This window comes from Phialemonium atrogriseum, assembly GCF_030411735.1.
Source record: "Phialemonium atrogriseum strain 8032-3 unplaced genomic scaffold QBC33scaffold_39, whole genome shotgun sequence".
Lineage (NCBI taxonomy): Eukaryota > Fungi > Ascomycota > Sordariomycetes > Cephalothecales > Cephalothecaceae > Phialemonium > Phialemonium atrogriseum.
The window spans coordinates 215,634-240,586 of record NW_026848176.1 but is presented as its reverse complement, the minus strand read 5'-3'; the positions used below and the strand labels follow the sequence as shown (position 1 = coordinate 240,586).

At 54.4% G+C, this 24,953-nt stretch overlaps 8 protein-coding genes across 8 annotated transcripts; 5 read left to right on the top strand and 3 right to left on the bottom strand.

The window, feature by feature from the left end:
* Nucleotides 1–2,051: 2,051 nt before the first annotated feature.
* On the bottom strand, nucleotides 2,052–4,052 carry QBC33DRAFT_551672 (S-adenosyl-L-methionine-dependent methyltransferase). The gene is made up of 10 exons (XM_060429204.1): nucleotides 3,871–4,052; nucleotides 3,672–3,817; nucleotides 3,562–3,603; nucleotides 3,437–3,503; nucleotides 3,343–3,370; nucleotides 3,271–3,283; nucleotides 3,125–3,214; nucleotides 2,713–3,055; nucleotides 2,596–2,645; nucleotides 2,052–2,521 (listed from the first exon to the last, which is right to left on the bottom strand). The coding sequence occupies exons 1-10, from the start codon at nucleotides 3,979–3,981 to the stop codon at nucleotides 2,329–2,331; spliced, it is 1,083 nt and encodes a 360-aa protein (XP_060278881.1). The 5' UTR covers nucleotides 3,982–4,052; the 3' UTR covers nucleotides 2,052–2,328.
* Nucleotides 4,053–5,428: 1,376 nt separating this feature from the next.
* On the top strand, nucleotides 5,429–5,842 carry QBC33DRAFT_623567 (uncharacterized protein; the record flags this gene model as incomplete). Its single annotated transcript, XM_060432903.1, has 1 exon — nucleotides 5,429–5,842. The coding sequence occupies one exon, from the start codon at nucleotides 5,429–5,431 to the stop codon at nucleotides 5,840–5,842; it is 414 nt and encodes a 137-aa protein (XP_060278880.1).
* A 1,210-nt stretch (nucleotides 5,843–7,052) lies between these two features.
* QBC33DRAFT_258975 (uncharacterized protein) lies at nucleotides 7,053–9,334 on the top strand. The gene is made up of 3 exons (XM_060423088.1): nucleotides 7,053–8,153; nucleotides 8,222–8,475; nucleotides 8,535–9,334. Exons 1-3 carry the CDS (start codon nucleotides 7,173–7,175, stop codon nucleotides 9,238–9,240), a joined length of 1,941 nt encoding a protein of 646 aa, XP_060278879.1. The 5' UTR covers nucleotides 7,053–7,172; the 3' UTR covers nucleotides 9,241–9,334.
* Nucleotides 9,335–9,707: 373 nt separating this feature from the next.
* Nucleotides 9,708–12,248, top strand: QBC33DRAFT_623565 (glycoside hydrolase family 31 protein). Its single transcript, XM_060432902.1, has 2 exons — nucleotides 9,708–10,940; nucleotides 11,017–12,248. Exons 1-2 carry the CDS (start codon nucleotides 10,064–10,066, stop codon nucleotides 12,129–12,131), a joined length of 1,992 nt encoding a protein of 663 aa, XP_060278878.1. The 5' UTR covers nucleotides 9,708–10,063; the 3' UTR covers nucleotides 12,132–12,248.
* Nucleotides 12,249–12,519: 271 nt separating this feature from the next.
* QBC33DRAFT_551667 (uncharacterized protein) lies at nucleotides 12,520–14,655 on the bottom strand. The gene has a single exon (XM_060429203.1). The coding sequence runs from the start codon at nucleotides 14,620–14,622 to the stop codon at nucleotides 12,748–12,750; it is 1,875 nt and encodes a 624-aa protein (XP_060278877.1). The 5' UTR covers nucleotides 14,623–14,655; the 3' UTR covers nucleotides 12,520–12,747.
* A 664-nt stretch (nucleotides 14,656–15,319) lies between these two features.
* On the top strand, nucleotides 15,320–16,289 carry QBC33DRAFT_623563 (uncharacterized protein; the record flags this gene model as incomplete). The annotated part of the gene is made up of 4 exons (XM_060432901.1): nucleotides 15,320–15,778; nucleotides 15,884–15,986; nucleotides 16,073–16,173; nucleotides 16,237–16,289. The coding sequence occupies exons 1-4, from the start codon at nucleotides 15,562–15,564 to the stop codon at nucleotides 16,287–16,289; spliced, it is 474 nt and encodes a 157-aa protein (XP_060278876.1). The 5' UTR covers nucleotides 15,320–15,561.
* A 416-nt stretch (nucleotides 16,290–16,705) lies between these two features.
* QBC33DRAFT_551663 (uncharacterized protein) lies at nucleotides 16,706–18,546 on the top strand. The gene is made up of 2 exons (XM_060429202.1): nucleotides 16,706–17,037; nucleotides 17,090–18,546. The coding sequence occupies exons 1-2, from the start codon at nucleotides 16,749–16,751 to the stop codon at nucleotides 18,286–18,288; spliced, it is 1,488 nt and encodes a 495-aa protein (XP_060278875.1). The 5' UTR covers nucleotides 16,706–16,748; the 3' UTR covers nucleotides 18,289–18,546.
* Nucleotides 18,541–24,630, bottom strand: QBC33DRAFT_551658 (ankyrin repeat-containing domain protein). The gene is made up of 4 exons (XM_060429201.1): nucleotides 24,122–24,630; nucleotides 23,202–24,061; nucleotides 19,052–23,130; nucleotides 18,541–18,963 (listed from the first exon to the last, which is right to left on the bottom strand). Exons 1-4 carry the CDS (start codon nucleotides 24,478–24,480, stop codon nucleotides 18,673–18,675), a joined length of 5,589 nt encoding a protein of 1,862 aa, XP_060278874.1. The 5' UTR covers nucleotides 24,481–24,630; the 3' UTR covers nucleotides 18,541–18,672.
* Between the last annotated feature and the right edge of the window lie 323 nt (nucleotides 24,631–24,953).

The window sequence follows — 24,953 nt, the reverse complement described above, 5'->3', positions numbered from 1 at the left end:
ACCTTTGCTACCACTACTAGCTTGCTGCCCTAGCCAACCTTAAACTAACTGCTTCTAAAGCCTAACTGGAAAAATTGCTAACAATGCATGCCTGTTATCTATAGCACAATCTACTCCTGCTTTGCTTTTTTCACTACATTACCACCTTTACTCTAATCATTTGCCTATCTATAATCATTCTAGCAATGTTGCTGCATCTCTCTTACCTCTATGCTGACAAAGTTGCATTGGTTGCATTTTAAACCAACAACTAGTGGCTTAATAAACAGGATAGGTAGGATGGTAGGTAGCAGAAACTTAAACTCTTTTAACTTATCCTAGGTTCTTGTAATGTCTAGGATTTAGCTTATCAATTCCGCAATCCTTAACTGTTTGCTAGGCTTGATAGACTTATGCTTTGCTTGCAAATAACTAACAATCTTGCCTGCCATGCATCTAATTCCACACTTGCATATTAGAAACAGGTATTTAGGCAAACAAACAAACAGCTCTATAGTAGTTTAAATGCATGTCTTGGCTAACTACTAAATGGTTACAACTATAGCCTTACACTACCATTTGCCTCTATTTACCCTAGACAATAGGCTAATGCGTTGTTAGCCTCTATAACGCTACACTAGCTTAGGTAATGCTAACAAACAAAACCTACAGCTTTTCCCACCTACAAGCATTTTACTAACTTGAAAATAGCACCAAAGATTTCGCTTGCATTTAAGCTTTATACGCATACTGATTTTGTCAATTTTACCGTTGAAAATGTCTACAAGCTCTGCCTTTTGTTTCTCTACAAGCTCTGCCCCCTGTCTTCACTAGCGCCATTTCAAATTACATGACGTTTTCTTCAAGCACAGCCTGTGCTCGTCGCTGTATTTGGGGGTAGGTAGGCTTGAAAAATAAAGTCTATCTCCCTATTTTGTAAGGCAGAAAAATAAAGTCTAGAAACTTCAAATGGGAATGATAGGAGTAGGGCTTCATCTGGCAAGGCGGTGATGCCTAGCGCGGCCATGTCGGTATGCGAACCGCTATCGCGGTCAGAGATGGTGATGTGGAGCGAGTGCGTCTTGTCGTCAGAGCGCTAGCAGTATGAAAGGGCTAGGAATGGACAAGGAGAGCCAAGGGACGTTGTGAAAAGACGGCATTGCAGCGGTGCGTCGTACTCTGCCGAGGGGGAATCAGGCTTCTTTGCAGGGTAGAGTTCGACGAGACGCATGTGCCCGTCCAATGAGGGCAGTGGGACCCTCTCGTAACTAAACGGGGTCGTCATCATCGCCGCGAGATTGATGCAACGTCCAAGATCCTAAGGACGGGATCACACCACAGCGGTTCGTTATCGTCGCTGCTCATGTGCGGAGTACGTGTGCGGCTAGATTTGGAGGCCATGCCCGTGTTAGGTAGCATATCGTTGTCATAGCTAAATACAGCTGCGGCTGAAAAGGTAGCGGAACCGAAGGTTTTCGGTCGAGAGGGGTAAGCAATAGTCACCGCTCCCTGGGCTGCTCCTTTCTTTCTCCTATTTGATTGGATGTAAATATTTCTCAAGCCCATTGCGCAATATCCGTTAATGGGATTCTGCCGTTCGCCTCTCTCTCCGTGAGTGTAGTAGGAGCTTAGACTAGTACCACTAACTAGACAAGCCGAAGGGCTTCCACAGGAAGGCCCTTCCAGTCTGGCTGTTTCTCCGACGAAATAATCTTGATGCAGGTAATCATATGATGCAGCAAGTTTCTCTGTCCATAGTCTCTCTTTAGCAGGATTTCGTTATAATTATTCATGTTCAGGCTCTCTCCCCTCAGAACGCTCTTCGCCATTGTCAAGTGTGCGATTGGGTAAAGGGTGGCAACGTGGTAAAGAGGGCGAAGCAGGAGCAGGTCGTGCCGTGGACGACAGGCGTGCGATCCAGTCGCGCGTGGCATGATTGCCGTGTCGCAGGGTTATGTCCCGGGGCAGGAGGATCCACCCCGGGCCGACGACAATGGCAGCGTCGTCGGGGGGGTGGTAACAATAACCTCGCATGACAGTGCGTGAGCACCCCTAGGGTCATGCCGCTGTCTAGGACGTGACTTGATCTACTCCCAGCCACTAGGGTGTTGCCACCCCCCATGACAGTTACCCAGGCCAGTTCCAGCCTCAACGCTGCCTTCCCAGAGGAGGTCAATCACCGCACTAGATAGAGCACTATATATGGCCAATCATGTCACGACAATTCGGGACAAGGTCAGTCGCCAACTGCCCCTGTTGTCAGTCGTAACTACCCATGCTATCAATCGCAACTTCCCTACCAATATTAGTCGCAACTGTCACCGCCATGAGTCGCAATTACTGTTGCTATCACTCGCTATTGCCCTCAGGCTTCCGAGCCCAGACAATCCTCTGCCGGTAATACACGTGGTGCTTCCCAGACCGGAGTTCCCGCCGAACCTGGGCCGCGTAGATCAGACTCTGCTCCTTGGTCCAGCCCAGCTCACTGGTTACGAGCAACATAAATCCTTCGACGTCCTGCGTCAGGGCCAAATGTGCGTATCTTGCAAAGACTTTAATTAGAATCTCTCGCTTGCGGGCTTTTGTTTGGAGGGTTGGGGTTTGGAACAAAAATACCTTCCAGCGTCGCGCAAAACCGGGTCTTGAGGCCAGCCTCCAATTGGGGTCTGCCGCATCTCACTGTGGTTAGATAATCATTATTATTCTGGGCTTGGATAGGGGGTTGGTACTCACCTTGATATCCTTCTCTTCGATGTCAATGAACCCAGCCTCTTTCATCGCCTTCTTCTGGAGGCCGCTGGTGACTGTCGTGAACGGTCGCCCGCATCTGCGCCCGTACTCAACAAAGAGTTTGCCCCACTGCCCAATCGCATCTGTTTCCTTGACTGTACCGTCGTCGCTCTCCATACCAGGCGTCGCCTCATAGCTCTCAACGTAGCCACCTGGTTTGCAGCACCGGTATGCTTCCTTGAAGAGCTTTCCCCAGTCATCAATGCTCCCGTTCAGCCAGCGGCTATGGATGTAGTCGAAGGAATCAGATGGAAAGGTCCAGTCTTGGGTGCAGTCCTCAATCTCGCTAATGGAAGAGGTTCAATATGGTAAGCTTGACATCACATGGGCATTCTATATTCTGCAAGTAACTTACAACTTCAAGTTTGGCGGGATCCAGGAAGGCTGGATGGGAGAGATGTCCGTCCCAATAACCTCGGTAGTTGGAAATTCGTCAGCGAAGTCACTGTGTCATTGGTGAGTCCCCTGCCTGCACGACTAGAAAGAGACAAAACTCAATACATAGCCCAAATCCCTGGAAGTCACCGTGTCAGTCGAGAAACATGGAAGTTTATACGGATTGTGTTATCAAACCTGTTCCGGTCCCAATGTCGAGTGCTTTCTGCCCAAGCTGTTAGCCCAAGTGGTTCAGTTCTGGCCTTGGTCTCGATAGGGCTAGATTTCTAACGGCAATATCCTTCTTCAAAGGAGCCAAGTAGAGCTTGTTGTCGATGGCGAGGGTGAGAGAATGGTGGCTAATGTCACATGTTAGCATAGTCTCTCATCTTGCGCAAGAAATGCAGTCTTGCTAACTTAATGTCCAATGACTCGTTCTGCTTATCATCATTCAATCCCCTGTCATACAAGTCAGGTCTATGAACTCCATTAAGAGCTAGATGCTGACATGGACGCATTGAACTGACCAGTACTTGGCGTTACCCCGATCGCTGTAGTAAGTTCTTCCTTGGATCGTCCGGTACTCCAGGATGCTGGACGCGACAGACGCGGTTGACGAGGCATTGTCCCCGTCACCAAGTGAAGAGTCTCCGTCTTCATCTGGAGGGAGGGCCTGAGAATTGTCAGCAAGTCCAATAGACGATCGTCATGAGGCCAATATCCAACCTGGGCAGCTTGCTGCCAGTAGTATCCCGGGACGATGCCGGTTACCGGGTCAGCTGCGAGGGATGGTCCAGGACCTCCCTCCTGCTGCACGGAGCTCTCGTTCGTGGCCATTTTGAGACTTATCAGCGAGCAAAAAGCTAATTGAAATGCAAGAACTTGCCAGGAAACATTGAGCTGTTAGAGGAGGGGGTTGCGTGGCGTTAAGTCTCTCCCCGAAAGTGCCCCCCGAGCGGGGCAGTCACCTCATCCGTTTCCTGTAGCCTATGCTTAGAGCTGCAGTGCAGGGTCTTGGGCCTCTTCCGATTTGCCTCTCTCTTCCCGTCTCTGTCTAAGAAACATGCAAGTGAACCGTTGGTTATGCCTTGCATTGTGCGCTACCAATCAACTGTCATGTAAACTTGCAGGGGCGACATATAACGTGGGGGATGTAGTGTAGCAAGTACCACCCCCCACCACAGGTATCCACCCACTCCTCGCCGTCCTCGGGCCATGGCCATGCTTGGCATGAATGCTGTCGATGTCGAGGGTGAGCTGTCATACTGTTACTACTGGATTACGCCGATATGCAGAAAAAATGCCCGTGGCGGAGAAATTTCCTAGCCCGTGCTTAAGCGATGGATGTCCCATGCTATGCCCTTGCTCAAAGCCCAACCCAAATCAGCAACCCCATCTACAGACCAAATGCTATGCGCTAGACGACATGCAATGAAAGTTGACTCAATTTCTAAAGAACCGTTCGGTCGATAATCCCGCAGTGTCGCCGCCACAGGCCGACGGGTTGCCAGTAGACCCCAATTTGCGCGTCTACGACAGGTATATCTGTCAGGAGTGCAATGCCCAGACTATGAATAAGACTAGGCATTAGACGTCAGCTTGTTCGAATGCTTACGGACGAGTGGTGTGACAAATATTTTCACCGTTGACGTCGACGACACACGTCCAGAGCTGCATATAAACGCTGCCATTCGCCAATGCTTCGCGGGAGGGGACCAAGTTGATTAGCAGACCCCGAAAATTTTCGGTGTTGAGGTCTGGAAATGGCAGAAGCTCGATATCTGTGCCAACTCCATCCTTAAGGCAGCCCCGGAGGCAAAGCACGTCCATCTTTATTCCTCTGGAAATACCGCCGTCCTTTGCGGCTGGGCATACGGATCAACCTTCTCGGAATTGGGAAAGGTACATGGCGATAGTACCGACAAACCATGTCCAGCGCGTGCTGACGGGAATACCCAGCTTCAATCGCTGACCATCAAGATACATCCAAGTATAAGGGTGAAAGAGGCTGTTCATTTGGTGCTAACAGCCTCCAGAATCCCGCGGACATGGAAGACAGCAGCAAATACCAGGAGGAGTTCAAAGCATGTCTAGCTAATCAGTAATTACCCAAGGCTTCGGCGTAACGTCGTCGTGGGGTTTCACAGCGCTCAGGGAGCTCAGAGCGCGGTGGTTTCCAGCAGAGAAAACCAGGACATTGCTGAGGTCGAGTGAAGGCTCACGCCCCGCCTTCGTTGGACTCCCGGGCGCCATCCGGACTGTCTCAGCAACAAAGTACGGCGAGATGTCCGGATTAAACCTCTTCTCAGAACCTGGCTTTCTTCTGCCGGGAGTTGAGATCCGCGTCCCGGGAGGCAAGGAGGTCGGCGGCAGTTCCTTCTCCACGGCCTACGTGGCTGGCCTGGCCGCGGTGATGCTTTGCTTCCTGCGGGCGCACCTGGAGCTCAGAGGCGAGAAGCTGGAGCGGCAAAGGCGGCTGGAATTCGCCAAGTCCATTGACGGCATGAAGACCATTTTCAAGCTCTTGGGCAGAAAGGATGCAAGCGACAGGACAGAGGGAGGGTTGTTCCCCCGGCCCCATCTCAAATTTGAAGGTGGGGCTATTGTGGGGACCTGCGGTTCCATTGCGGACCGCCGGTTAAGGGAGGAGTCATTCGTGCTGTCCTGCTGGGCGGTCGCATCATGTGCCCAGACGTGACGGATCCCTGATCGGCCAAGCGGCTCGGTGCTGCTGGGAGCCCCCCCCCGGGGAAAATCGGGTCTTGTTGAGGCCTGACGGGACGGAGCACTCGGTTAACCGTCTCACGATCCCGGCTTTCTGTAGCGTCACCTGAGCGAACCGCAAGGTTGGGCATTGCATATGGCCAGTCCTTCCAGTGTCTGCTATGGCTGTGACCCGTGCCGGAATTCCGTCAGACCATACACAAGTTTGCTTGCCGCACGTGCCGGGGAGGCCACTGAGACAGAACCTGACGAAAACCAGAGCAAATAGTCACCTCACAACTTCAGCCTCACCCGACTAGTGATTGCTGGCCCTACCTTACGGAGTCAAAGTTCCGGCCGGTGCGCTGCGCTAGCAGCCAATGAAGCTAGTTGCGAATCCAACAAGGCCCTAGTGGTATTGTCCTGAACGTTCAGGCCTGTCCTAAACAGTATAGTGCGGCCAGTATACAGGCCATTCCTTCCAGCTGAAGAACCGCCTGCGTCATCCAGGCGCTATTAGCTATGAGCAAAAAAAGCTTAGGCCTCTTGGCCGAAAATGACAAGGGCGGGCCGAGGCTGGGCGGGAGGCTTCCAGACCGCCTGCAAACGAGTGGGTATTCCTAACGAGCCTATGATATTGGCCCCGCCCCTGAATTATCTAGCTACATTAGGTTGCTCCACAGCACCGAATAGGAAACGCCAACTAATGAACCACACAAAACAGTGGTTATTCTAATCTCGTATTCATGCAGTGTGGAGAAAGCTCTCAATATTGCCAGTTGGCGTATGATACCACGCGGCAGACTGCAGACTGTTCGGACGCATAGGGACTAGCCAGCCGCACGTTTTGGGCTGATAGCCCTGAAGGCCCGACATAGCAGAACTTTGCCCTGTTACAAATCAGCTGAATGCTGCGCTTTGGACACCCCAGATGATAGTCGCGACCGTAGGCAGCTAGCCACCCCCAATCAAGAAGCGTGCTTCTGGTAAACTTAGCTCTAAAGGGAACAGTGACATCGGAAACCTTCACCCATTCTTCTCTCGCGAGCGGAAGCTATTGACGATAGTGATAATGCACTTGGCTAGGTACAGGCACCCGGTAGCCACCGGAGCTAGACTGTAGCTGGGACGGAGGAGGGCGCAAGAAAACAGTATCATCTAAACCTAAAAAAGGGTTATATATGAACCGCGTCGCCTCTCCTCCCTTTTCCCAAGACAAGGGAATCTCTTCAACTCTTTCTTCCCCTCCTTGAGTCCCACCTCTCCTCCTGTGCCACTTTTCTGCACCGGTTCTCCTTCCCTGAGAACGTATAACCTAGCCTAAAATGCGGGCCAGTGTTGCTTTCCTCCCCGCCCTCGCGGCAGTAGCCAGCGCTTCTCCTCTGGTTGCTCGACAGGATATCGATTTTGAGCTCGTCGATTCTGCTCCTGACCCCCCGACTGCGTCTATCCCCATCGGAGCCACAACTCAAGCAGTTACCTACAACTTGGCCAAGGCCACAGCATCGGCCACCGCGAGTCCGCTGCCCGTCGAGAAGCGCAATCTGAAGGTGCGGAACGCTTGCGACCCCCAGCCAACTGGATCCGGCCCGGTCCCGGTCCCGGATACGGCCAGTGCCTTCCTCGCCTACGCATCATTCTCATCCCTGGCCTCCGCCGCTCCTACACCGTCCGGATACGCGAATACTTTCACAAACCTCCAGGGCAGCTCCGGCGCATATGGGTATATGGGACTGACGACCCTCGACACTTACGATCCCGCCCTCTGTGCTAGCAAATGCAACGCAATTACCGGCTGTGTCGGCATCAACATTTACTTTGAGCGTGACCCCACTGTCGATCCCGGAACCGGTTGCCAGAATCCTCCATCAACCACAGTCATCAAGTGCACATTCTGGGGCGGATACGTTGCTGCCGAGAACGCCGTCAACACTGGCCAGTGGCGTAATCAGTTCCAAATCGTCATTGCTGGTTCCAATGGCTATATGAGTACCGCCATACCGTCAATACCAGGTTACACCGGAGTGTCGCTGGGGAACAATGCGATCAATGCTCCCCTGGATTGTAACGGAGCCAATACTTACATGGGCTCCAAGATTTTCACCACCAGCATTTTCGACCCGAGCTTGTGTGCAGCGGCTTGTGAGTCGCAAAGTGCTTACAACACTCGTCATCCGCCCTCCACTGGCAAGCCTGCTCTTTGCAAGTTCTTCAACACGTACCTGATGGCCGAAAACGGAAGGCCTCAAGGACAGTACTGCGCCATGTATACTGAGCCTTGGGCTGCTTCGTATGCCACTAACAGTGTAAGTTTTGGAAGCTCTGTTCGTTGGCGTCTCCTCTCCTCCGTCTCTAATTAACCTGCAATTAATAGGGCCAATACCGTGGCTCCGATCATTACACCATCGGCTATAGTTTCGCTTATTCCAACGTGACCTCGCCAGGTCGCCCGGTCTGCCCCAGTGATATTGCCTATCTTAAAACTGCCGGAGCCGACTTCTGCACGTCCTACATTGGCTACTCTGCACCAACGACGACAGCCGGTGCCACAGCAACTGCCACCACAACTGTCATTACCCTGACGACTGTTACCGATGAAACTACCGTGACCAACTATGTCACCTCCACGTATGCATTCTCAAGCGTCCCCGCATTTATCCGCGTTGAACAGGAGCTAACAAGCCCAGGGCGATCGTCAACGTTCCCCAGAGGCGAGACATCGCTACTCCGGCTTCCATCTCTGGCTGGGAGGCTGCCTCGATCTCCTCGGCATGCTCCCAGGTCGCAACCGGCACCCTCACAACCACCGCGACGTCTACACAGACAGTTGCTACCACTCTTGTCTCAGTCATTACTGAAAAGGGCACCCAGACGGTTATCGCCACCACAACCACGACCACGACGGCCGCGGCCTCTCCCACCAACCTCGTCACCAACGGTGACTTCGAGACCTGCAATACAAGCGGGTGGAGCATCATCGAGAACACCAAGGCAGGTGGTGTTGTTGCCAGCGCCGTAGCGCCACAGACTGACTCGACCGGCAACGTCGATGGAGGAAGCTGTTGCCTGAAATTATTCTCGTCCTACTACGAACCATGGAACGGGAAAACGCACATGACATTTGGACAGGCGTTGGCGACTACAAGGGGAGTAACTTACCGCGTGTCGTGGGAAATGTTGGGCTCCGGCGGCGACTCGAACTACTGGCAAGTGGCGATCAACAACAAGGCGCCGTTCGCGTCGGGAAACACTGGCGGCGACAGTTACACGTGGAATAGTTACACGGGCACTTTCGTCGGCACCGGGTCAGACACCCTGATTATCACTGCTCAGAGCTCCACCTGGGGTATTGCAGCTTGGTACTATGATAACTTTGTCATCACACCATCTTGATTTTCTGTCTAGCAAATTTTATGTACTGGTTAATGAGCTGCTTTGAACAATGGAAGCCATTGTTCTGGGGACAACTTTGTCGTGGAGCTTCATGTTTGCGTCTTGGGTGTCGTCAGTTGTCATCGACATTTAAACACCAGCCTGGAGCGTTGCTGGAACAGATCAAGCAACTCTCGGTAGACTTACACCTAATTAATTGAAGACGTAAGTGACTGAGGGCAAGACTTGGCCAGCGTTTTCACCTGGATATTCGAGATCCTGGGGGTTGATCCGCTCTCTCGGGCCGAACGTTTTGTATTCATTTGCGAACCCCTATCTGTGCTTGGGTCGTTTGGCGCGAACATAACTTGGCACCCTTGTTTATTACCTTGCTAGGAGCACTCTGGGGAACTCTGTGGGCCATTGCTACTTCTAGAAATGCGAAGGGGGCATCGAATGGAGAAGAAGCAGGAAATGCTGAGGAGAGTGGGGCAAACAGCACTTCGAGGCAGTGGCTTAATTAGTTGGCTGCCAAGGCCCGGAAGGATGGGAATCCTGGGAAATAATTCTCCCCTTACGCATGGGGTATGATTCGGGGAACGCGGGTTGAGCCGGAAAGCGGTTTTCTTGCATTCAATTTCTGCAACTTATGACCAGCGACTCATGGGGGGTGCAGCAGCTACTGCACAGTACCATCACATGAGGGCCAGGCCCGGCCCGGCGGGGTTAGCATACAACATCGGGATTGTGACGCCTACGTCTGTCGCACACCAAGTCTTTTGGGAGATAACCCCAGAAAAACCTTGGCTTTATTGAACCTAGGAGGTACTTCAATCCAGCAGTCATGTTGTTCGAGCAGGACCGACGCCTTGTTTACCATTTCGATGCCGAACAGGTTTGGATCGAGCCATGGGGTGAGAACGCTCTGAGGGTGAGGGCTACCAAGGCCAGCTGCATGCCCGACGAGGACTGGGCGCTGCAGAAGCCGGCGTCATTCGTGCCTCAAGTCTCGATCGGTGCGGACACGGCTTCTATCACGTGCGGCAAGATCAAGGGCGTCATGTCCAGGGCTGGGAAGCTGTGCGTGTTCAACTCAGACGGCAGGCTCTTGCTCGAGGAATACGTCCGCAACCGGCGCAACCAGCTTGACCCGAAATGCAGCGCAATCGAAGTGGAAGCGCGAGAACTCAGGCCGATTCTCGGCGGCGACTATCATCTCACAGCGCGATTCGAGTCTCTCGACCCCGCGGAGAAGATATTTGGGATGGGCCAGTACCAGCAGCCTCACCTCGACCTCAAGGGCCAGGACCTAGAGCTTGCCCATCGCAACTCGCAAGCAAGCGTACCATTCGCCCTCTCGTCCTTGGGCTACGGCTTCCTGTGGAATAACCCAGGCATTGGTCGTGCTGTTTTCGGTAAGAATGTCATGACCTTCGAGGCATTCTCGACCACAGTGCTTGATTACTGGATCGTGGCGGGAGACACCCCGTCCGAGATAGAAGAGGCATATGCTCGGGCAACGGGGACGGTACCGATGATGCCCGAGTACGGCCTCGGGTTCTGGCAGTGCAAGCTTCGATACCAGACGCAGGACGAGCTGCTCGATGTTGCTCGGGAGTACAAGCGGCGAAGCCTGCCAATCGATGTTATCGTCGTCGACTTCTTCCACTGGCCGCGACAGGGCGAGTGGAAGTTCGATCCGGTGTACTGGCCGGATCCAGGTTAGTGAGACATAGAGCAGCGGACCGTGCAGGGTTTCAGACAGAAACCATAGTGCTGATAACTGGTTTGATGCAGACGCAATGGTGCGGGAATTGAAGGAGATGAATATCGAGCTGATGGTATCCATCTGGCCCACGGTCGACAAGAAGTCGGAGAACTTCCACGAGATGCTGGAGAATGGCTACCTTGTCCGCGTCGACCGGGGTATCAGAACCACAATGGACTTCGAGGGGGACACAATATACTTCGACCCCACGAACCCCGCGGCTCGCAGGTACGTCTGGTCCAAGGCGAAGCAGAACTATTACATCAAAGGCATCAGGGTCTTCTGGCTGGATGAGGCCGAGCCCGAGTATGCGGCCTACGACTTTGACAACTACCGCTACTACCGGGGGCCCAACCTCGCCATCGGCAACATCTACCCCCGCGAATATGCCCGCACCTTTTACGAAGGCATGGCAGCGGAGGGGCAGGACGGCGCTGTCAATCTCCTTCGTGCCGCCTGGGCCGGCAGCCAGAAATTCGGGGCTCTCGTGTGGAGCGGCGACATTGCGTCTTCCTGGGGCAGCCTCCGCAACCAGCTTGCTGCGGGCTTGAACATGGGCATCGCGGGCCTGCCCTGGTGGACGACCGACATTGGCGGCTTCCACGGCGGCGACCCCAACGATGAGAGATTCCGGGAGCTTTTTGTCCGCTGGTTCCAGTGGGCCGCCTTCTGCCCCGTCATGCGGCTCCATGGCGACAGGGAGCCGAGACAGCTCCAAATTGGCACGACGGGCGGTGCGACCTGCCGGAGCGGCGCGGCCAACGAAGTCTGGTCGTATGGGCCCGACGTTTACGGCATCTGCAAGAAGTACATGTTTATCCGAGAAGACCTGAGGGACTACACGAGAAAGCTGATGAGAGAGGCGCACGAGCGCGGTACGCCCGTCATGCGGCCGTGCTTCTACGAGTTCCCTGACGATGCGGTGTGCTGGACGATAGAGAGGCAGTACATGTACGGAGATCAGTACCTGTGCTGCCCTGTCATGGAGCCTGGCCAACGAAGGATGTCGGTGTATATGCCCTCTCTCGTCAAGGGCCGGTGGAAGGCATTTGCTCGAGATACCGTCTATGATGGTGGATCCGTCGTCGAGGTCGATTGCCCATTGGACGAGATGCCGGTGTTTCTCAAGCAGGACGTGGAGTAATTGTAATTATGAATTAGTTTAGCAGGCTAAGGTCGGGGGACTTGGTCAAGCTGGAAAGAGGCTGCTGTTTCCACTTGCTCGATGATTCCAACATAATAGCAGACCTACTTCCGAGAATGTTCTCCAGCAGGGTTAGCAAAACAGACAGCGTCATGGAGTCATGGCGGGTACAGGTCTTTTATGATCGACAGACTGCCCGTGAGGAAGGATGGCTTGACTGGCCAAGTGAAGAGCGAGGTGAATTGGTGGCCATGGGCATTTTGGACTTCTACGCCCTCCGCGGTTTTCCACCAGCTCGTAACCGCCGTCGATTTCATTGACAGCATGCGCACAGAGGGCGGGAGCTCTAGTACACCTACACCTCGCTTCCAGTTACCGAACACCTCTGCTGGAAACAGCAGTTTTGACTTTAGTTGTTCTTCGGAGCCACTCTTTGCACACACTGGGGACGACGAGATGGAGCGAGGACAGTGCGGCCTTAACTGGCTTGGCTTATCCTGGGTATTTCACGTTCAGGCCGCGACACACTGGATGTCGCCCCTGGAGGGAGCAATATTTGACCCATAATTACCGCAAGTATGGTTTTGCCATATGGGATAAGGAACGGACGAATCTCTTATCGTCCGCGCGTTGCCCATCGGCCATTCCCCCACGGGATGCCGTTCCCCCCGCCCCTTCCTCCCCTGCTTCCGCCTCTCCCAATTCTCCTCCAGGTCGGATCCCGAGGAATATATGCCTCCGATTCCGCATCTTCAGCAGGTGGCTTGTGCCCATACTCGTAGTAAAGCGTCCCAAGAATGACAGCTTCAAACCCCTCCGGCGGCCGCATCTCATCCGGAACAATGGCGAACAGCTCCGCTTCGCTCATGTTAACCCTCTCGCTGTTGTAGGGTGCGGGTCCCTGCTCGAGCCAGTCGAAATCGGCCACAGAGATAGACGAGCGTAGAAACGTGGTCGTGTCATCGACGTAGCTATTGATGGCAAACTCCCTCTGAGACCACTGGCTTACGATCTCCAGTCTCTCGAAATCAAGCCCTGATTCCGTGCATCGCCTTTCCAGGTCCGCGAGGTAGTGCGGGTTGGGGCTCGCCTTGGCCTCGACGACCAGCTCGCCGTGTGGTTCGAAGTCAAATCCGTCCCAGGCTTCCTGGTAGTCAGCGACGATCAAGGCCCGCGCTACGGCCGGCTTCATTGATGGTTTTCGGCGGGCTAGTTCGATATATGTTTCGGGGTGAGCTCTGAGGGGCCACCAGATCTGGTAGGGCAGGTCGTATTCCGAGGTTTGGTCGGTGATGCGGGATAGGTCGTTGTTCATGATGGCGCGCGCATTGATAGCACATTGATAGCGATAGTGGTCGCTATCGGGTTGGAGAGACCACCATTTTGCGAACATGGTGTTGTGGTAAATACCACGCCTGACACACAACTCCTCCACCTGCGACACAAGCATCGGTCGCCTCAGACGCTCGTATCTGTCAATGTCTCCATAATATGCGGCCATTAGGATGAGGACGTCTTTGTCGCCGGCGGGGAGGTCTGTCGGCAGCGGGTTCCACAAGAGCGCCAGCATATCGCTGTTGTCAGGCAGGGGGGTTTCCCGGTCATGCTTACCACAGCTACATGAAGCATTGCGCACCGAACTGAACTCATCAATGCTCCAGTCCTCAGTAATGTTGAAATACCGACGCGCGAGTTCCTCGTGGTCTGAGTCATCTGGGCGAAATTCCCCATGCGACCCCCGTATGTCAGAAGTATTGTGGCTCCGCCCATCGTACCTGCGCCTCAGCCCCAGCAGAGACCGCACCGCAGTATCGCCATTCAGACCATGCTTCGCAAGCAGCGGGGTTTCCAGCGCCACACACCTGGCATAGTCGTCCATGACCCGCCACCTGGCAGGCTGGCTCACGATCAAGTCGAAGATCTCCCGGCTACCGCTGTTGCCCGCATTATCCCGCGCCTCCTCGGCAATCGCGAGGTCTGGGAGGAGATCGAGTTCTCGGTATAGGTCGACGTAGCCGGCCACGGCGGTGGCGCGACCGACGTGGTAGCGCATCTGGGGATACCGTCTTACTAGGGCGCGGTAGGTATCCTCGGTGGCGACATCAGGGTACCAGATGCAGTAAGGAATGTGTTCCGGTTTGTCTATATCGGGAATCTCGTTGCTCATGATGGCCCGCGCATTGAGGGCTCGTATGTGCTCTGGGCCGCAGGACATGGTGCGAAGCTCGGTGGCGAAGCCGTGGTGATGGCGGATGCCTCTGAGAACGCTGCACCGCATGACGTCGGGCAACTGGTCGACTTGCTCGGAAGGAGCCCTCTCGCCGCGCATGGCTGCCACGCAGTCGTCCTTGGTGTATTTAACCGGTGCCTCTCCCCACCCTTTCATGGTTACCGCGTCTGGGTCGTTAAATACCCATGACTTCGGGTTCCGTATATAGGGACGGGGCTCAGAAATGGCGACAGCAAGCTCTGCGTCTACAGAGGCAGCCATATTGTTGTGAGGGGGGTTTTGTGTACTTGAGGGGGTTGGGTTGGGGTGGCACGAAAAAGAGCGAAAGCTCCCTACCTAATTAATTACTAGTTTTATCTTCCACTGCGGCCCTTTCGCCCCACTGTTTTAGACCCCGCTATGAGGCACCGGCGTGAAGAAAGCAATGGATTTTGTCCGTGTTTGGCCAGTTCGTCTATAACTAGTGAACTAGAACCTTGACGGCCGGCTTCCGGAGGAGTGTGGATAAGTCTTGATCAAGAGGCCCGGGCTGTTGGCCTGATTGACCGACATAGTAAGAAGCATGTCAGCGCAATGTCACGTCCCATCCATGCGACGGTGGGGCAACCAAGGGATAGTTCCGGCCGCCGCAGAAGCCGGCTTAGGAAAACAGTCTCCCGGCCCGTACACTGCCCAATAACCTAGCGAGTGCGAACGGACACCATGCATGCTCTCAACGGTCTGGGCCCTCTTTAACGTCACAATATTTGTCCACGAGGTAGCCCAACATGCGCCAAGGCGGCTAGGCGTAGTGGTGGATTGGAAATTAATACCCCATAAGACCTGCACCTATCGGAATTGCCCCTGCGCTTATTTTCTACCTGTAGCGCAATGCAACTTCCCCTGTCTGTGACTGGGGGAGGTTTAATATCTGCCTAGTCTTAATTAGGTACGCCGAACAGCCAAAGGCTCTTGGCCTAGACTTGTTGCTACCGCATAGGTCTACACTAGAACCATGGCTTGGCTTCCTTTCCAAGGTTACATGGACAGCAGCCGAGACCGGCGGTTATTGAGGACTGCCACGATATCGGAAGTCTGCCCTCAAGTATCTGGTCGCTTTTCTCTTTTCCCATCCCGTGCTTCGTCCGTCACTCCCACACCCAAACTTCAGCAAGCAGTCACTCCACCGACTGTCCAGTCGTTGGCAACATCTATACAGCGATGAGAAACTTTGTGTTTCTGAGCCTGCTGCTCCTGGGGTTTGCTTCGTCCTGCGCTGCCGAGTTGGAGCTGGCTCATGCTTGGGAACCCATCTTCTGGCACACCAATTGCCAACTGGAGGATGCGCTCTGTGGCGGTGACAAGGCCAACTGGATCGACCAGGGTTATGCGAGTAGTGCTGGTCGGGCGGCAGGTCAACGATGGACACTTCAACGAGGTAAGCCTAGTTCATTGTTGTCCTCACGTTCGCATATTGCAAAAGAAAAATAGAACAACTACTAATTTCTTAGTTTGTACACTAATTACATCTCGGCCGGCCAAGCCCAGGAGGCGCTGCCATATGTCGAAGGCATCGCTGGGCTAGACGTGACCAATAATCCTCGGGTCCAGAATGTTGCCATTTCGATGTCCCCCAAGACGCTTGTGTACAACTACCAAGAAGATGGCAAGACAAGCACCCGCTCAGAAAAAAGCTGCTCGATCACGTTGACACCTTTGATAGTAATGACAGTAAAAAGATCACCAGCGCCTCGTTCGACTTTAGAAACGAGCGGGCCAACCGCAACCACGCAGCTGTGTGCGCGCTGATCGAGTCGTTCCGCGAGGTGCCATGTAATTAGTTTTGCGAAGTAGCTTTGTATGAATAAGTACCTATCTACGTAGTTAGGTACCTAGATAAATCATATCAGCGGCTCCCTGTGTTAGTGTTCCTCCACCTTCTCAACTAGGTACCTACATAGTACGTAGAGAGGTTGTTTGCCTTGTGCATACGTAGATGAATAACTAGGTGTAGTTTGAAAATACGTATCATACCAAACCGAACCTAGTCTGACCATCTGGTGTAATCATGCTCACCTCCGCTTATATGGTTTGCTTCGGGGCCCCCTTCAGCTCACCCACTTAATGAACCATATAAGTGGGGGCGGGCACGATTATCGCCTTGGCGAAGCTTATTACAGTATGTTGATCCCTGATTACCTACGGAAGTACAGTAGACGATAGACACTATACTTCACGTGACTGACCTAACCCTGGCGAGTTCACAAGAGCTAAAAAAAGTGGGGTGTGTCACGGGTAGGATCACGGTATTGAAAACGGTATCTTCCGTGGATTTTTTTACCTTTTTTTTTTGGTGCGCCCTCAACCGCGATATCCGATAACCATTGCCGCCATCAATCGATACAAGAATGAAGTCCAAATCTGCCACACGAAAGAGAAAGGCGCAGGCGCAAGCCGAGCCTGGCCATAGCAGACTTTTGAAGACAGCTCGGCCTATCTCCCCACCTCACAATGACGAGCCATTCGAGCCGAGAAGTCTCCAGGCTGTTATTTCTGCGGAAGAGCTCGAGATTACAGTCGAGACCCTGACAACACTAGCGCAATACCCTGGCTTGATCAAATCCAAGCCTTGCAAAGACCTCCGAGTCGCGGTCCATGAGTTTCGGCAGGCTTGCACCACGGGCGTTAACGCTGCTGGCACGTTAGCAATTGACACCCAATGAGAGCAAAATCACTGATGACCTCACAGCGGGCACAAACCTGACGGCGAGAATATCCGCTGCACTTGCAGATGGGCAATATACGGAAGCGCGGATTCTGCTTGCGGAGATGCGAATTCGCCGAGAGGAGCCCAAGCTAGGGGCCTTGTGTCGCTGGGTGCGAGACCTCGACGTCATCAGCGGCCTCTCGACACGGCCTGGAGAGGTCAGTCAGGCCACGAACGTTACCGAGCGTTCAACAGAAGACAAGGAACGACTCCGTGTTCTTGACGCCGTCCTCCGCGCTACCGGCCTGGTCGACACTAACGTGAACGCGTTATGCCACTCCCCCACCTCCACCTCTCCTTCCATTGAGGTCCAAGACATATGGGACCTGCGGCCGTCGATGACGCCCCACCAAGTTTACGACTCTGTCCTAGACAAGACAATCTTTGCATCGGCGCCCAGCTCCCTCCCTGACTCTCTGCGAATCATCGAAACCACTGAGGGCCCTCTGCGTAAACCCCCCAATCACCACCCCGCCATTCTTTACACCTCTGCCCCAAATACCATTCCCCTTTCTCCCGAGCCCCCATCTATAACCTATCATCCTCATCCTATCGTCCCCGGTCTGGGCCTGGCGACCAACGTCCTCTCCCCTGCTGAATGCAAGGCCATCATCGCCGCAGGCGAGAGCGTTAATTTTCTTCCCGACGCACCGGTCCGCGAGGACGGCGACGTCAGCGTCCTGGCCCACAACTTCTACTGGATCATCGACACGGCGTTCCACGATGCGCTCTGGTCACGTATCTCGCCTTACGTCCCCTCCGCCGTCAACGGCCGCGTGGCCCGGGGAGTCAATCGACGCTTTCGCGTCTACCGCTATGTCCCCGGCGCCGAATATCGATGCCATATCGACGGGGCCTGGCCGCCTTCCGGGATCGTCGCGGACCACACCTACGTCTACGACGCCTCGCCTGAAGGGAAGAAACAGAGCTCCTTGTTTACTTTCCTGGTCTACCTGAACGACGAGTTTGAGGGTGGGGAAACAACATTTTTCCTACCGGCAGCACGAGAAGGGACGCTCAATGCGTATCCGGTGCGACCTGTGATGGGTGGCGTGGCGATATTCCCGCATGGGGACGCAAAGGGGGCGTTATTGCACGAAGGAACGGGGGTTAGGAAGGGTGCGAAGTACATCATAAGGACTGATGTAGAGTATGATGTTGAGCCTTCAGCAGACGCATAGGGTTACGTGTAGGTAATTAGACCATTCCACAGGGGTTAGCACAAGGCCCCGTCATGGCTCTTGACGGAATGATCGAAGGGTGCTGTCACGGGCGCTGCCATCGCTCACCACCTCTCTGGCAACAGACATATTTATGATCCTCTCCTTTCGCTTGTGCGAACGCCGAAAACACCATGGCAACCCCAGCTGGGACTCGACCACCCGAGGAATCATGTTGCCGCACTTGATGGCAACTACGAGCGGCCTATACCCCTTGGATTTACTGCGTCGGGGCGCGGGGGGGGGGGTGGTTTATGAATAGACTGGGGGGGTCTTTCTGTCAATGTCGTGAAGAGTCGCGTTGCTGTTGCCGTCTGCCCCTTACATACAGATATAGCTAGATAATCAACTCGCCACCCCTACACCTTGGTTTTTTTCATCATTATCAACCTCATCATCATCTTCTTCTTCTTCTTCCTCTTCTGTCTCCTCTTCTTCTCTAGATCCCACTTGTTCCTCTTCGCTTTCTTCCTCAGACGTTCCTTCTTTAGCTGTTGCTATTGACGGAGAGTCGGGCTGCGGGAGGACTTCTTCAAAGTGGTGCTCTTCGTCGTGCACTGTGGACCGGCTAGTGAAACACTTAGGGCAGAGCCTGAATATGCACTTGGTGCAATCCCAGTGGGTGTCAAACGTGACCTGCAGAGAGCGTTAGGAACTGGGACCAATTTACTTGAGGAGAAAAAAAAAAAAAAAAAAGGGCGAAATAAATAAAAGCATGACGAACCTGAAGACAGCTTGAGCAGCTCACACCGTAGCTTGTGAGCATCACCCGAGTCTTCGGCAACCCATCATTCCCCGACTCGTCCTCGTCCTCGTCCTCCTCTCTCTCGTTGCTCTCCAGCTTCCGCTTCTGCTCCGGTGGGACCAACCTAGCGGTCAACTCGTCACCCCACCTATGATAGGTCGCCAACGCGAGCGGCGACCACTTATCATCATTACTGCGTACCGATAGGGCCTTTCCTTCCTTGTCGATCAGCTTGTCCAGCAGCAAGTGGCACTGCTGCGCATCCAAGGGTTTAAGTCTGCACGCCCACATGAGCGGCGTCCACCCGTCGTGATCGACGTGGCCGACCTGGAAGTTCTCTTCCGGCATCGACTCCATCAGCAAGTCAAGCACGTCCACGTCGCCAAACCCAGCGGCAAAATGCACCGGCGACCGGCCATAGTTGTCTCGGACGTTTAGTTCCGCGCCGGCTCGGACCAGTTCCGAGACATGGTCCTTGCTTGTCCTGGTCGCGACGTGGATCGGTCGCCTCCCCAGGTTATCCGCAACGTCCAAGGATGCCTGGTGCTGGATCACAAACTTCAGCAGCTCAATATCGCCTTGTATCACGGCCAGGAGCACGACGCCCCCGAAATTGGGACTGCAGACGTTGATGTTCTCTCTGCGCTCCTCGAAGAGGTACCGCGCCGCTTCCATGTTGCCGCACCTGATGGCAGCTGCGAGCGGCGTGTACCCTTTGTTGTTTACCCCGTTGGAGGGGGCGCCGCTCTCGACGAGGAGGCTCACGATTGACCGCGGGGTTGTTGGGTTCACGTCGTGAAGGACCGTGTTGCCCTTGCTGTCTGCCTCGTCCAGGGCAGGTTTGAACTTGAGCACCTCCTTCAGTGTGTCCTCCCTCTCCGGGTCGCTACCCCAAAGCAAGGATTGCAGCGCGTATTCGCCCTCATTGGTCCTGTGACTCAGATTGGCGCCGGCTTCGAGGAGAATCCTGACACACTCGGCCTGGAAGCTCTTGCAGGCGATCAGTAGCGCAGTGCACGTGTATTCGAAGTGCTTCGTGTTGTCCAAGGTGACTTCAAGGTTGGGCTTGTGTGTCCAGGCGAGGAGAAATCTCAAGCTCTGCGGGTGTCCCCACCGCGCAGCCATCATTAAGACGGTCCCATCCTTCGACTGACTGTCCATGTCCACGCCCTCTTTCAGGAACTCCTCTAGTGTCTCGGGCGAATCGTAGGCGGCGTGCCAAGGCGTCCATCCGTACTCATTGCTCCAGTGGACGTTGGCGCCTCTTGCGAGCAGAGTCTTGACCATCTGGGGTTCCCTTTGGTACGCGGCGGCGAACAGCGGCGACCAGGAGTTTTTACCGACGTAGTTGACGTCGGCGCCCTTGTCCAAAAGCAGCTGGAAGATGTCCGGAAGACTATCCCTGATGGAGAGCACGAGGGGTGTGTTTCTCGGGTCAGAGACGTCGATCTTGGCCGTGTTGTTGAAGGGATTGTCGACCAGGAGCTCGACCAAGTCCTTCTTCTTGGTGGCGATGGCCCGGTTCAGGAGTACGTCCTGGTCTGGGAAGGTCTGGTTGGGGTCCGCCCCCTTTTCAAGAAGCATCCGGCAGATCTCGACATGGCCCCCTTCTGCGGCGAAGTAAAGAGCACTTCCTCGAGTGGATCCAGCCCTTGGGTCTGCGTTGTTCTTGAGCAAGATGCGCACACACTTCTCGTATCCAAGTGCGGCAGCGCGGACAATGGGGATCTTGGGGGAGGAACACTCGCCCCCGTCGTCGTCTGGGTCATCTGGGTTGGCCGGGTAATTGCCGTTGAATTCCGCTCCCCGCCCAATGACGACTTCAAGTGCCTTTGGTCGACCACATTTCACTGCCAAGTCCGCAGCTGAAGACTTGAATTGTTCGTTGCAGTCCAAGTTGGCCTGCTCGCCGAGCATCAGCTCCAATATGGTGGGATCACCGCGCAAAACCGCCAACTCCAACGGCATCTTCCCATCTTTGTCCTTGCCATAGGGGTCTGCCTTGCACCGCATCAGCGACCCGATAGCCTCTTTCTGGCCCCAAAAAGCCGCGATGCTAAGGGCGTTCGTCCTGTCCGACATGGTCTTCTCGTCGTCCAAGTCATGACTGGATTCAGCTACAGCAGAGATGAGCGTCTCAAGGCCAGCGGCGGCAGCGCGATCGAGGATGCGCTCGGGCCAGTGGAAACCCTCCAAGTCTCGTGCCTTGGTGACGAGATCGTCCAGCGCACCCCCTTTTCCAAATGCCGCTGCCGCGGATATGGCATTCCCGAGACCGGCTTCGTCTAATTCGCCGACATGCAGGAGCAGGCGAAGCACCAGGCTTCTGTGGCCGTTGCGAGCAGCCTCGGCAATGGCATCCCAGCAGGACTGATTCCGCTGGGCCCCCTTGTCGTAGTAGTGCGACTTGGATTTGTCGAGACCCATATAATAATACACAGCCAAGTCTTCCAGTCCTAGCATGGCCATGTAAGGGAGAGGGGAGAGGTAGGTCCTCTGGAGTCGTGTGAAGGGGTTCGAGGAGATGTAGTACGCTTCAGCCCACGTATACATGGCGTCTCGGTCCCTGAAGAAAGCCAGAGCCTGCTCACTGGGCGCATCTGCGCCGGCAAGGGCGTAGTGCTTGGCCCAGAAACGAACCGCATACTCGGCGAGACTTGACCGCGGAAGCGCCATTGCACCGGCTTCCAGCCCACCGTATTGCTCGACTGACAGAGTAGCCGCGAGGGTGTCCTGCGCCTCTCGGAGTCTGAGGCAGCGCAGGCAACTCTCTGCAATTTGCTTGTGAGTCTCCCCGGCGTCGTCTTTCGTGCTATCCTGGAGGTCGAAGTTGGCGACGCCGTAGAGCGAGTCGTGACAGAACTTGATATCGCGACCATCCACAACGATCAGGCCACCAAAATACTGGTCGAGGTCGTGCTGCAGGCCAGCGCGGTCAACGTCGGCGACCGACACTTCGCCGTCTTGCGAGAGAGACAAGGCCAACGCTTGGGCAAGCATCTCGAGGGTCAAGGGTTCCGCGGCGTACTTCACCCAACGATAGACAGTTCTTGCCCAGTCTTGTCTCTCGGGGGCTAGAGCCCCGAGGAAGGCATTAACAAGGTTCTGCGGCGTGACGGGAGCCATTTTCCTGAGGACCGCTTCGACCCCAGCCTTTGGGTTCCCCGGCCTGTAGGAGCTGAGCCAGGAAAGTATCGCGCGCCCCAGATATGGCGCCTCCTTACATTGATCCATCAGCTCTCTGATCTGAGACTTGAAGTTGCGATATGTAGGGCGCTTTTCGACAAGACTCGTCATGCTCTGCTCCAGACCGGCCATGTCGGTGTCTCTAGCCAGCTTCCCATCCTCTCGCAGCGCCGGACATTTGCTGAGATCGATGACGGAGGATGCCGGAAGGGTCTTGGTCAGAAAACTGTCCGGGGCACTAGTCGAGATGATGATCTTGTATGGCGCGTCTGTGAAGCTCTGCTCCTTCAGTACACGCTCCAAGAACCACTCTCGCTCTGTGACATCGCAGTGGTCGAAGCAGCTGATGGAAAAGATGAGATTCTCGACGACACCGAAGTGCCTTAGATAACTGAAGGCATGATACAAGTCCTCGAGCGACAACGAACGATATTGTGTTAAGGGTTCGAAGATCTGGTCCAGGTCGACGCCTTCCCAAAAGTGCCAGATGAGATCGTTCAGGAACGTAAGGAGCATGGACGAAAGGTTATTGTACCTGCTGTCTCGCTTGTCGAACTCGAAACAGGCTACATATCTGTTGAGAGTATCGTCATTCTCTTCGAGTAGGTCGAGGTCGTGATCAAGGTAGAACTTCTGGCAAACCTGGGAGATATCGGGTAACATATTATGGTCCTCGCCGCCGTGCAGGTAGAGTATTGCTTGGCCGACAGTCCTCCTGCTGAACTTTGTGTACGCTTCCTGCTTGTTGATCCAGGCGATAGATGGGATCTTTGGTGCGTTGGGGTCGAAGCCCACGTTTGCGGTTCGTAGAGGTGGCATCAGGGAAAGAAATTTGCCCTGGTCCTCAATTAAGCGATAGTTGACTTGTAGGGCTGTAGAGAGCCACGGTTAGAAGTTCATGCTCACGTAGAAGAAGGAGGACATGGATATTGGGGCCACCTACGAAGCCCAGGCGTGTTGAACAACTTTGCGAAAAATGGGATCCAGTTAATGTCGCCACCTTGCTCATCTTCCGGCCGGACCCCATGAATGAGATCTAGGTGGTTGATGGCGCTGCGCCACCTGCTCTGCGTCTCGAATGGGAAACCCATCGACGCGCTGTATCTGGGGAACATTGCGATGAGAGGGGGTGAAGTGGGAGGCTTCTCGGACTCCTCCATCTTCGGCTCAATCGTCTCGATCGTCTCGATCGTCTCGATCTCCGGCTGCGTGTTGTACCGCAACTCTGGCGTTTTCGCGGAGCTGAAAATGTTGACCATGACAGCGCGGCTTGTCAGGCCCAGCTCGAGAAACTGGGTATTGATGGCTGCGACCTGTTCCGCAAGACCCCGAATTTTCTGCACAATGCCCTGCTTTATATCGCCGGGGCCAGGCAGAATCAACAGCTGATGAAGTTGGTCCTCGAGCTCTTCCATCGAGTGAGCCCGGTGCGGAACTCCCAAGAAGATGATCACCGTTGTCAAAAGGGCGATCCGGCTGTAGGACTTGGGGTTCATGGCGGCGTACATGAGGGCTTGTTTCACAATATGGCCCCCAATGTCGTGACAAATCCAGATCACGGGACGATCAACTTCGGTGCTGGGGAGGTTCTCCCTTGCGGACGTGTAGTCGGTCAGGAGCCGTCGAGCCTCCCTCGCAATACCGTCCGGTTTGAAGATATCGGCCTCCTCGTGAGTATAGTACGAGAAGTCAATCTCCCTGATGGTGAGCTTCTCAAATAACTCGTCGTGGACCCACCAGGTTCCGTCTCTTGTCTGCCACGCTGTTTTGGGATCATCTCGTATGCCGTGTACAGTGATGACGCTCGGGGTTTTGATTAGCACCATGGCCTTCCCGGGACTACGGATTTGGGTTCTCACTCACTCGTAGTCGTCGTAGCGAGACCAGCCAAAGCGCCCGTTGATGTGGAGGCCACGGCTTGGAGGCTCCTTCGACCCAGAGAGCGGAGAAGTCGCGGCAGACCTTGGAAGGGGATGGGATTCGGCCGCCTCTCCTGCTTGTCTTCTTCCAACTCTCGAGTGGCTCCGATTGTTGTCATGGCCAATCTGATCCGGCTCTGGCGAACTCGAACCGTGTGCTACAGAGCGAGCCTCGTCCGTCTTCCTCGTCTCTTCTTCTGCCTCTGCCTCTGCTGCCTCTGCCTCTGCTGCCTCTGCCTCTTCTGTCGCTGCAATTTCTGGCTCAGTTTGGTTGTCATCGTCTCCTACGTGTGAGTGAGACATTGATTTCAGCAGCGGGTCAAGAGCTTCGACTGTCTACAGAAAAGATGGGTTGGGTACAGAAGCTCGATCGATTCCTCTTCCTCTTCGCTGGGCTGGTGGGATTTCGAAGGAAGAGCGAGTGGGAATGTCAAGGGTTTCCTAGCCTGCTTCTATTGGTTGGGGGGGGTTTGTGCAGAATGGCCCAGCATCGAATACAGAGTTACCTAATTACCAACCCCGCCCCACCCACCTTTTTTGCACAGCCTCGAACGCTCTGACTGTGTGCCAGGAACCTGGTACCTATGTATCCAGGACGTATCCCATGGATGTACACATGTACTACATCAGGTACAGTACCTAGGTAGGCCAATTTGAACGTGCCAGAGGATGTATGTACTGTACATGTCCCCCCCCCACCTCCCACCAGAAATGAGCAAAAACACTTTTGGTTTATTAATCTCTCTGCAGACTGTCGTTGAAATCGCCTGGCGGGG

What these genes read in the sequence shown, in the direction of transcription:
- QBC33DRAFT_551672 (XM_060429204.1), bottom strand. Translation starts at nt 3,981, where the DNA reads ATGGCCACGAACGAGAGCTCCGTGCAGCAGGAGGGAGGTCCTGGACCA. An exon ending in ATCCCGCCAAACTTGAAGTT is followed by an intron (nt 3,056 to 3,124) that starts GTAAGTTACTTG and finishes CTCTTCCATTAG; the next exon opens with CGAGATTGAGGACTGCACCC. An exon ending in GTTTTGCGCGACGCTGGAAG is followed by an intron (nt 2,522 to 2,595) that starts GTATTTTTGTTC and finishes AGTCTTTGCAAG; the next exon opens with ATACGCACATTTGGCCCTGA.
- QBC33DRAFT_258975 (XM_060423088.1), top strand. Translation starts at nt 7,173, where the DNA reads ATGCGGGCCAGTGTTGCTTTCCTCCCCGCCCTCGCGGCAGTAGCCAGC. An exon ending in CTTCGTATGCCACTAACAGT is followed by an intron (nt 8,154 to 8,221) that starts GTAAGTTTTGGA and finishes TGCAATTAATAG; the next exon opens with GGCCAATACCGTGGCTCCGA. An exon ending in ACCAACTATGTCACCTCCAC is followed by an intron (nt 8,476 to 8,534) that starts GTATGCATTCTC and finishes TAACAAGCCCAG; the next exon opens with GGCGATCGTCAACGTTCCCC.
- QBC33DRAFT_623565 (XM_060432902.1), top strand. Translation starts at nt 10,064, where the DNA reads ATGTTGTTCGAGCAGGACCGACGCCTTGTTTACCATTTCGATGCCGAA. An exon ending in GGTGTACTGGCCGGATCCAG is followed by an intron (nt 10,941 to 11,016) that starts GTTAGTGAGACA and finishes GGTTTGATGCAG; the next exon opens with ACGCAATGGTGCGGGAATTG.
- QBC33DRAFT_551667 (XM_060429203.1), bottom strand. Translation starts at nt 14,622, where the DNA reads ATGGCTGCCTCTGTAGACGCAGAGCTTGCTGTCGCCATTTCTGAGCCC.
- QBC33DRAFT_551663 (XM_060429202.1), top strand. Translation starts at nt 16,749, where the DNA reads ATGAAGTCCAAATCTGCCACACGAAAGAGAAAGGCGCAGGCGCAAGCC. An exon ending in CACGGGCGTTAACGCTGCTG is followed by an intron (nt 17,038 to 17,089) that starts GCACGTTAGCAA and finishes ATGACCTCACAG; the next exon opens with CGGGCACAAACCTGACGGCG.
- QBC33DRAFT_551658 (XM_060429201.1), bottom strand. Translation starts at nt 24,480, where the DNA reads ATGTCTCACTCACACGTAGGAGACGATGACAACCAAACTGAGCCAGAA. An exon ending in TCTCGCTACGACGACTACGA is followed by an intron (nt 24,062 to 24,121) that starts GTGAGTGAGAAC and finishes CAAAACCCCGAG; the next exon opens with CGTCATCACTGTACACGGCA. An exon ending in GTTCAACACGCCTGGGCTTC is followed by an intron (nt 23,131 to 23,201) that starts GTAGGTGGCCCC and finishes GGCTCTCTACAG; the next exon opens with CCCTACAAGTCAACTATCGC.